Source organism: Apteryx mantelli, chromosome 1 (assembly GCF_036417845.1).
Source record: "Apteryx mantelli isolate bAptMan1 chromosome 1, bAptMan1.hap1, whole genome shotgun sequence".
Lineage (NCBI taxonomy): Eukaryota > Metazoa > Chordata > Aves > Apterygiformes > Apterygidae > Apteryx > Apteryx mantelli.
In genome coordinates, this window is record NC_089978.1 from 130,072,828 (window position 1) to 130,082,766 (window position 9,939).

General features: G+C 47.7%; 1 protein-coding gene across 2 annotated transcripts in view; it reads right to left on the reverse strand.

Moving 5' to 3' along the window:
• Positions 1 to 8,010, reverse strand: part of LSAMP (limbic system associated membrane protein) — a 325,690-nt gene extending 317,680 nt beyond the window's left edge. For both annotated transcript variants that reach the window (XM_013950181.2, XM_067301987.1), the window contains exon 1: positions 7,361 to 8,010. In XM_013950181.2, the coding sequence (XP_013805635.1) occupies positions 7,361 to 7,515 (155 nt within the window). In that variant the 5' untranslated portion in view covers positions 7,516 to 8,010. The remainder of the gene's footprint in view (positions 1 to 7,360) is intronic.
• Positions 8,011 to 9,939: the final 1,929 nt, after the last annotated feature.

A 9,939-nucleotide genomic window follows, 5' to 3' on the forward strand; every position in this document is an offset into this window, starting at 1 on the left:
AGCCTGTTATCCTATCTGTCAGGCAGCACTGCCTCTCAGGTACACAACACTGGCAACTTTATAAAGTGTATATGAATAATTGTACAAGCACATGAAAACATTTTTTGTTTTTAAATAGGAGCAAATGTAGAGAAATACACATTTGTGCACAGGCACACGCAAGCACAGACCTCCGTGTGTTACTGCGAAGTATATGTTGAACTCCAGCCCAGTCTGAGTGGGCTCAATTCCATTAGGTTAGCTCTGGCTAAAAAAGCCCAACTTCAGCAAAATCAATAGAGTTGCAGCAGGGCTACTTCTCTGCTCTTTGCACAGGGCCTAGCACAATAGGGGCACTTTGGGGGTCACACTGGGCCTCTTCCACCCGACTGAGTTGCTCCTGACAATATCTACAGAAATACACATGGGCAGAAGATATTGGCTGTCCAGATTATTTTGAAATAGCTGTTTTCTAGGCAGCGGTGAAACTCATCGTTATTAGTTCCCATTACTTACCATAAAACCAGACATGTTAGATGTGCCTGAAGCCTGAAGCAGATGCTTTGGTGTCAGATTCAGCTGAAAATCACATTCGTTTCTTCTTCAGAGAGAGAGGAGTAAAAGAAAACTCAGCAAATTTCTGACTTCACCTTTGTGGCCTCTATTGCACTTACTCCAGAAGAGCATGAGTTCATGCAAGCCAAAATGAATTTTGATGGACAACAAAACTAGGCACCTTCAATGAAAACAGCTAAATTCACTCTTGCGGTAAGCCTGCTGAAGACAGGCAGCTGCATCAGCACTGAGTTGGCCCTGCAGTTCCATCAGAATCAGACGCCTATGTATCTGGATATAAAGGACAGGTATGTGCAATATATATTTTGAAAACTTATAGTTAAGAGACTGCGAATTCCAGGAACTGCAAGCTATTTTAAGACTAGGTCTTTCCTCATGACCTGCTGGGGAGGGGAGCAGAGTAGAAGAGGGGTACAGACTCAGAGACACTCCAGGTAACACGTACCACTATATAAATTTTAATGCCAACTAAGTAGGAAAACATATAGTACTTAGCTGCAAACTGAAATGTATGTGCAGACTCAGGGGAGGAGGTTAAAGCTATAGAGTCTGATGCTGTCTCTCCTCCTCCACCTTTTTGAATGCAAGCTATACATACAGTGTTGTTAAACATAGTATCACCGTAAAAAAGAATCTTTCCTTTTTTAATATCCATTCAGCCTTTGCTTGTGATGTATTAGTCCCACCTCTCAGGAAAAACAGTATTGCAAAGGCCCCTCTCACCACTGGGCATGCTATATAAAAATATTGTGTGTATGTGAGAAGGAGAGATGCTAATCTCCAGCCTCTGACCATGTACATATTGCAATGTCTTTTATCATATGTATGCACACACACTCACATATCTATGTATGCATGTATGCCTTCATATAATGGCACCATCTGCTGCCAGACCTGGAATTTTTGCAACATCATCTGTTACTGCATTTATACATTTCTTTTCATATTTTAGTTTTTTTTTTTTTAAAAAAAAAAAAAGGAAAATACCAGCAGAGCACAGACCCTTTTGCACAGATCCTGACATCCCTTCTCTACATATGTAACCTATACATGATAATGAATGCTCTGTATATACCAGAAAACAAAGAAGCCTCTCTGGGTCTTGTAGTCAATACCAATGCAGACCAGGACATACGAAGGAAACCTTGTTTGTCACATTCGTTGGGTTGCTGCATCACTGAGCCAAGAGGCAACCCCAAGCTAACAGATGGGTCAGCAGGCTGGGTGCGTCTAAGCCCTGCTGTGCAACCTTGGGCAAGTCGCTTCACCTCTGAGCACCTCTTTCTCACCCCCAGCCTCTGCCCGTCCCGACTAATAGCCTGCAGGCTGTGTGGAACAGGGCATCTTTCTTACGCTGTGCTCATATAGCACTTAATACAAAGGGTGCCTCATCTTAGTGGTGGCCTTTAAGTGCCACAACAATACTACTAATAATCAAGGTTACAATTTTACTGCCAGGACCGTATTATTATGTAGCATTATACCTTTGAACATGCCTATTCTCATTTCTAGCAAAGGGCTCAGCTCAGTGCTTCCTGTTATAAATCAAATGCTAATTATAAGTGTAATCTGAACTGCTTTTACTTTTCTTTTAAGCTGACTGCATAGGGCATAAACTTTGTTGTGATGCTGTGTTGCTATTTTGCCTGAGGTGCCTTTGTCCTCAAACACAGCTCCACATGTACGATATCAGTAAAATACTAGGAGGCCAAGAAAAGAGTTTGCATGAATTGCTTATATTACAGGATTACACCAACAGTGCTGTCGTTACTGCTGGAAATTTGATCCTAGCCTATCCTTTGATACATGTAACTTTAAGAAACTAATTGCCCATTAGGATGAAAGTTCCTATACATGCTATCAAGCCAAAACTTCATTTTATTTAAAAAGACCTGGTAAAAATGGAAATTGCACACTCAGTTAAATGCTGGTTTTCCTCAGTGCATCAGAATCAGATTGATTTAATCTTTGATGAAAAGTTGATGCTTGGAAAAAACTCGAGAACAATGAGCCAGATTCTGAACTTGGCTTGATCCCAGTTCTCCAGGGGGCTGAGCATCCTCTGAGAAGCACTCAGCAGCTTAAGCCCTGCATGAGTCACTTGTACCTCTTTAGCAGTCCCCAGCAATCTGCCCCAAAGACAAATGCGGCTTTTCTGGCAGTGCCTTTGGGTTTTTGTGGATTTGTACTGGTATAACTGAGCAGACTGGGACTGGAATGTGACCCATTTTGTTTCCAGCTAATGATGAGCTCCATTTCAGAACTGATTAAAGGCCAAACTTGTCCTTGTGCTGGAACCACTCAAAGCCCTGGGCAACCTGCAAGTCCCACTGAAGCCCTTGAAATAGTGCTTTAAAGGCACTTTGCAGGAGTGGGCCCACCATGATGGTCCCTGGCAGAGGTGGCCATTTCATCTCCCACACAGTGCAGGTATCTTCTCCCACCGCATGGGCTGCATCGCCATTTTGCCTCCAACCTAGTGCAAGCGTCAAATGCGACAGTGAGGCACACTTCCCTCCCTCCCTGGTTTGTGGGAGCTGCCCTCCATTATTGCATGCGTCCCTGCTTAGCCAACATACTTCTGTTTTGTATCCCTTCCCTCCCACCCATGCAGGCTGAAAGGTTAGGAACAAAGCACAGGGTCCCTGCCTTTCTTCAGTCAATACTTGCAGAGAAAATGATGTGGAAAGGGAGTGGTAGGGGGGTACAGCTTACTTTCCCCTACACTTCAGTGGCACTGGATGGCTCAGCATCTCGTGCGATGAAGCCACTCTTGATGCATGATTGGATGAGCTCCAAGAGGTGCAAAAGGCAATGACAAATTTCACTGAGCTGTGCAGAAGATGCCCATGACTTTGGAGAAAAGAGCCAAATTCTGGAGGTCTGGGAAATCCTTTCACCAATTTCTACTGGGGGAGCACCTACAGAGCCCAGCGCTTTTTCCTACTGTGCTAGGCAAGGAACAAAAGTTTAAGAAACACCACCAAAACAGCTAATAAATCCTCAAAGGCCCCTTGTGGAAGAGCTCAGCAGCAACTATCTCCATTTGGGAAAAGGCTGTGGCATGGTCCCATGCTATGGAGAAAGACAGGAGCGGATCTGGGATTCAGCGCTTCAGCGAGCACTTCTACATTCAGGGAAAATGTTGACACAGTGAGATTGTATATTTAGATACACAGACGAAAGATTTGGGGTTGGGACTTGGGTTTTTTTTTTTCTTCCTGTTATGGTTAGTTTGGAGTTTGCATTTTGGTTGATTGGAGTTTTTTTTTTTTTATGTCAAGCAGGGAAATTCTATACAAAACCTGACAACCCCATGACTGTGATCTTGTAAGCAAAACGCTCTCCAGAAATTCTAGCGCACAGCTCCCTCTCAATCATCAAAATAAGACACACTGTCCTTCTTCACTTGCTGAAATCAGGGTTAAAAAAAAAAAAAAAAGGAACCTAAGTAAGTCACACCCTTACAACCCTGACAGAGTGTCTGGTGCACAATGTCATCTTTAAAACATGCTGCTCTATTTTCTTGGTTGTAGCTGGACAAAACACTAGTATCTATGCTCAGACCTTCTCACCTGCTATGGCTTTCAGACCCCTCCTCCCTTTCAGCCTTACTCTGAGGAGCTGACCATTAACCTTTTCCCTGGGGATAGTCTATCACAAGCTATTTTTATTCTCAATCTCTGCAATTCTCTGACTAACCTCCTCATGCCAAGTACTCACTAAAAGTCACCAACCTTCAGCAAGGCCAACAAATGAATCAAATCTGCTGCCAGGACATTTAGGAGATGAGCCAATATAGTGTTAGGAACATTTTTTAAAAGTCCATAGCAGGGGGATATTTTAAATGCCATGGCTTTAAAAAGTCATATCCAAACTTCCCAGTATAATTCTATTCTGAGGTACCAAAGAGCAGATGAAACTCCAGAGGAGTGGCTTCCTTTAGAGACAATAGGGCTTATGATGGGAAACTATTTTCCTCCACTTCATAGATCAATCCATCCACCCATTTTCTACCTACAAGTGTAACACTACATACAAATGTATAAAGGCCCAAAGGAGAAGAATCAGTTAGAATATCCTGTCTTCTGTGCTTTGCTGAATGATTTGCACCACAATTTACATTAACAAAGTGTCGGAAGTTCTATTATCACTATGTGTGCTGCCTTTAATTCTCTGCAAATGCACACCCTTCCTTCTCCCTCCTACATTTTCACTTCCTTTCAAGCTACTGGATGGAGCTACTGTGTGCTGGTAAACTGCTGCTGTGTGCTCTCCCTGCCCTCTCTGAAGTGGATGCATAGCAAAGATAGGTGATATGATCTCTGTAAAGAAATCTCTTACCTATCTCTCTACGGAGGCAGAGATCTGCTCTGAGCAGGGTTAGTACAGATCATCTAATAGCTTTTCCCCATCTAGCTCTTCCACTTGTGCTGTCACTAGTGGATCTGTAGCAGAGAGAGAAAGAGATGCTGGGAGATTTTTAAACACAAGGCTGTCTTAAAGTGAGTTATGTCTTGGAGGGGTGGGGGAGAAAGAGGCAGGGGGAACTAGCAAACACCCCTTTGCTTTGAACCTGCGGGAATGAAATGTCATCCTGCAGGACCTAAAGTGGGCTGGACACAGGGATCTGAGGATCCAAAGGAGGTAGGGAAATGTCCCAGGCAACCTGGGACTGGTCCCAGGCAGAGGGAGGGGAGACAACTGCCCTTCTGAGGAGGCAGAAAAAGCATATAACCTGTTGGATCTACTTCAAGAGCTCAGAAAGGCAGGCTGCAGGATGAAGAGCCTGTGCTCTGTCCACAGTCACTTCTGACAGAAATGTGCCCTGCCAGGAAGCCTGTATTGCTTGGGGCAAGCACTAACAGGAGGGGGAGGTGTGTTGCTCCTGCGAACTGTGTCACTTGGCACACATCTGGCTGACACAGCTGGATCACCTCATTAAGATGTTTTATTACAGGGCCTGACATAACACTGGCAAGCTGCACTCTCTCCACACACACATGCAGACACCAAAAACACTCCCACATGTAGCCCCATTCAGCTTGCTTCCAAATGCTTTACACGCCGCACATGCAGACACCATCTCCACCATCCACTCGGCCCTCTCTGCTGCAAATACAGCTTTAGCACACAGTGTCTAGATAAACTCAAAGGATCCAAGGTTAAGTGGGAAATAGAAATCCAGTGACCCCTGGCTGGGCAAGCGAGTTTAATGACTTGTCTACTGCCGTATGTAACAAACATGCCGACAAACATCTGCCTGAGCTGCCTCTCCAAAGTAAAGGGCTGATAGAAGGGATCTGCCTTTAAAGACAGGGATAAAGTCAGCTGGGAATCCTGCTAAAAAAGGGTTAATGGGATATACGAATTGCTACTGAGTGAAAGGGAGGGGAGAGGAGCCTGGAGTCAGAGGCAACACCCGTTGTTAGGTGTTTTCCGTGTTGCATCTAAAACCCTTTTATAGCATATGCAAGGCAGATGAATTACTCTGTAAATCCTATTACTCCAAGTGGATAAATCTTACATGCAAGTTAACAAGTCTGGAGAGCTGGGGAATGGAAGCTGCTGAATGGATATTCCAGGATCAAAACAACACAGCACACACACACACACACACACACCCCCCTCTTCTAGCATCCTTCTTCCCTGATCCCATCTTGCTAGCTCACATACCCCTCTGTCATTAAATGGGAGGGATGCAGGACACAGGGGATCATGTAGCAGGCCATTTGGTGACATCTAGCAGGATTTATTTCAGAGGAAGAGAAAGAAAACTTTGCCACTGCCGTTAGCTTTGCTAGGGAATTGCTCCCTTGATGCTTCAGGGTTTGTGCACTATCAGCTCCTCATACAGATTACAGACTTATTTTAAATTATGTCCAGTAGTTTTATGGCCATAATATACTGTGTGCACACACACAGAATTTTCCTTCAGTAGGAAAGTTACTGAAGGTAAGTTGAGCAAGGCAAAATTCAAGAAAGAAGCCCACAGTAAAAAGGTGACTGGATTACAGTTATTTGGGACACTCCTAGCTGAAAGCCCAAGTAGTCTAGGGACCACCTTTTCAAAACGTGCACAGCGAATACAGAAAAGTAACACTCAACATTACTAGCGAGTGAGGCTTCGTGTGCAAAGCCACCCTCAGCACAAACGTTCAGATATGCAGGCACTGCATACACCCATTTACTTGGCCCCGCAAAGAAACCAATACTGTGAATGATGTATAAGCTTCATGGACATTGGAGCTCTTAGCCCATTTTTTCACCAGCCTTTCAACTACTGTATCCATTTCCCCTCCCCTCCGAGCACAAAAATAAATAAATAAAATTAAAAGCCAGAGTTTCCCCAAAGAACTTGCCCAAGAGTTCTGGCAGCACCAGGGATAAAGTTTTTGCATAGGTATGAAAAGAAGTAGGGAAAGATCAATGGAACATCTGGCAAGCACAGCTGGATCCCTTTTCCATTTCTCTATTGATACTGCAGAACTGGTGGAAAACGTACATTCACAAGTGCTGGCTAACGTGAACAGCTCTTCTTTCCCCACTGAAATTCTTTTGATCCAGAGCACTACACAGAGAAGTGGTAGCAAAAGGCTTTCAAAAGCTTTGCAATTTTTGATATTCAAGCACAAACACGCGTGCAGAGCTGTGTTGTAGCAGCCGCTGCTACTGCAGTTCAAGAGATTAACCCCCCCCACACACTCTCACATAAACATATACACACGCACATATATATAATATCACATGTATATGTGTACAGATATAGAGATATAGACAAGGAAAAGTTGGCAAAATGCCCTACCTGAGGATGGCTGTATCCCCCTGCCTCACGGTGATGTTATCGGTGCCTCGAGTAAAATCCACGCTGCGGACTGGCAGCCCTGTAGGGAGAAGGCAAAGCAATCTCAGTAGGACCAGTGGTAATTGCTTCCGATCAGGCTGAGCCCTTGCTACCATGGCTGGTCTCGTTGAGTTTCTCTGTCAGTATTTGTCTCTCTCTGGAAGCGTATATACAGATGGATAGATATAGAAAGAAAAACAATAATAATAATGTAAAACTCTGTCTCTGATCGACAGCCCCAGATAGGGGAGGCGATTTCACAGTCCTTCTTAACTGCCACTTTCTCTTGCTCTTTTCAGCCTCTTGTTGTCTTCTTTCCCCCCAACCTCTTTCCTTTTTTTTAAGGCTTTCCAAAAAGTCTTAGCGCAACCTTCAGTCAAAAAAGAAAGAAAGAAAAAAAAAACAGAGAGAAACGTGTGTGTGTATGAAAGGTAGATCAAAATGAAGCAAGAAGAAAAAGTCAGGTAGCAAAATAATAATATTTTTTTTTTCTTTTAAATCAATCCGTTCGGAGTGGTGGAGAGAGGTGAAAAAAAGGAAGAGGAAAAACAAGAGTCCTGTGTTCCTGCGCCGCGCGTGCGGGCGGTCCTGCTCCAGTGCGTGGCTGTGCAGTCTCTGAGCACCGCGCTCCCTTCCTAACCCACTTTCCCAGGCGGAGCGAGGGAGGGAGGGAGGGAGGGAGGAAGGGAGGGAGGGAGGGATCCTCACTCGCGAAGCGGCGGCTCAGCGCTACGGCGGGAGCCGGGGGGAGGCCGCGGCCGCGGCGCCCCCCTCCGCGCAGCCCACCCCGCGGCTCCGCGGCCCCGCATGTCCCCACGGGCAGCGGCCGGCCCCATCGCAGCCGCTGCTGCCCGGGTTGTCACGACAACGGCTTCATCCGCGGCCTGGCCGGGCCTGGGGGGGCTGGGGGGACCCCGCGGGGGCGGGCGGAGGGCGCTGGGGAGGGAAAAGGCAGGGAGGGCCGCGGGCAGGGGAGCGAGGCACCGCGGCGGGGAGAAGGGACGGTGAGGGCTGGGGAAAGGGGGGGTAGAAAGGCAGGGAGGGCAGGGGATGGGAGAGGAGGGGAGGCTGGAAAAGCAGGATGGGGGGAAATAAAGAAAGAGAGGGAGTGAGACCAGGGAGCTGGAAGAAGCGGACGGCGAAGCAGAGAGCAGAAGGCAGAAAGAGAGGGAGGCTCGGGGAGCTGGGTAGGGAGGACGGGGGGAGACGCACTGAGAAAAGAGGGGCCGCGAAGCTGCGGCCAGAAGTGCAAACAACTTGGCTGCGCGGCCCGAAACCACAAGCCGGTGGATTTAAAGAGGAACATTCTTGGCAACGAACGGCCTTTGCAGCCTCAAACCTTGCTTTTTTACCCCTCTCGGACTTTCTCTCCGCAGATAAACAGTTGTACGCCCCCCCTCCCCCCGCGCTGCTCCTCCCTCCCACCCCTCTCCGCCCGGTCCCTCCCTGCCCCCCGCTCCTTTCCCAGCCTCGGAGGGACGGAGGGGAGACAAAGCTGGTATTGAGCTTCCCGCAGTGTGAATACTCAGCCTGTGCTCCCCGGCTGCCAGCGCCCGCAGCTGAGCCCCGCGCCCCGCCGCAGCGCTGCCCACCCGGCACCGCTCCCGCAGCTCGCCCGCCACCGCCACTGCCACTGCCACCGCCGGCACCGGCGGAGGGAGATTAAATTAATGGAGGGGAATAAGCCGTATGTTTGGCTGCCGATGCCTGCCTGCCGTTCCCCCCTCCCCGCTCTCCCCTGCCCGCAGGGGGATGAAGAGAGCGGCTCGCAGGGACGTTTCGCCGCCGTAACCCTTCTGTGGCCACAGCACGACGGGGCCGGGAGAGGGGACGAGGGCGGAGGGGGCAGTGAGGAGGGAGGATGTGGTTTGAAGGGGCTCCAGAGCAGCGGGTATAAGAAAAGCTGAGGGCAACTCTTGCTGCCCTGCGCAGTCACAGCACCACTGCATGCACGTGCAGGAAGGGACTAACCAGGTTTTATACGCAAATGGCCACACTGGATAAGACCAAAGGTCCGTCTAACCCCGTGTCCTGTCTCTGAGCGCAGTCTAAGGATGATGCCGAGGGACGAGTGTAAGCACCAGGCAAGCATGCAGTGATACTGCCCCACAGCACTTCTCTAATTTCCAGTGATTTGTGGCTACGGCATGTCCCAAGCCTGTGGCAGTGTCTCTGTAGTTAATGGCCCTCGATTGATTTTCTTCTTCCAGGAATGCATCCAGTTGCTTTCTGAACCCCCAGAAATGAGCCCCCACAGCCTTGGGATGCAAAGGCAGCGCTGTCTAGGAGCACTTAAACAATCCCTGCGTGTGTTAAAGGGCTTTGAGTTAAGGGCTAAGGTCATGACACCACTACTCCCGTGTCATACGCAGCAGTAGCAAAATGAGATGACTGCTTTGTACTCAAGCCAAGGGGACAAGGAGATTCAGATATTTCCCCTATAGGATACTTGAAGTGGATGGGACCAGTGAGGGGGCAGTAACAAGAAGGAGCTGGGGGTTAATCCATATGCTGGATGCACCCATGCTACTGCAAAGAGA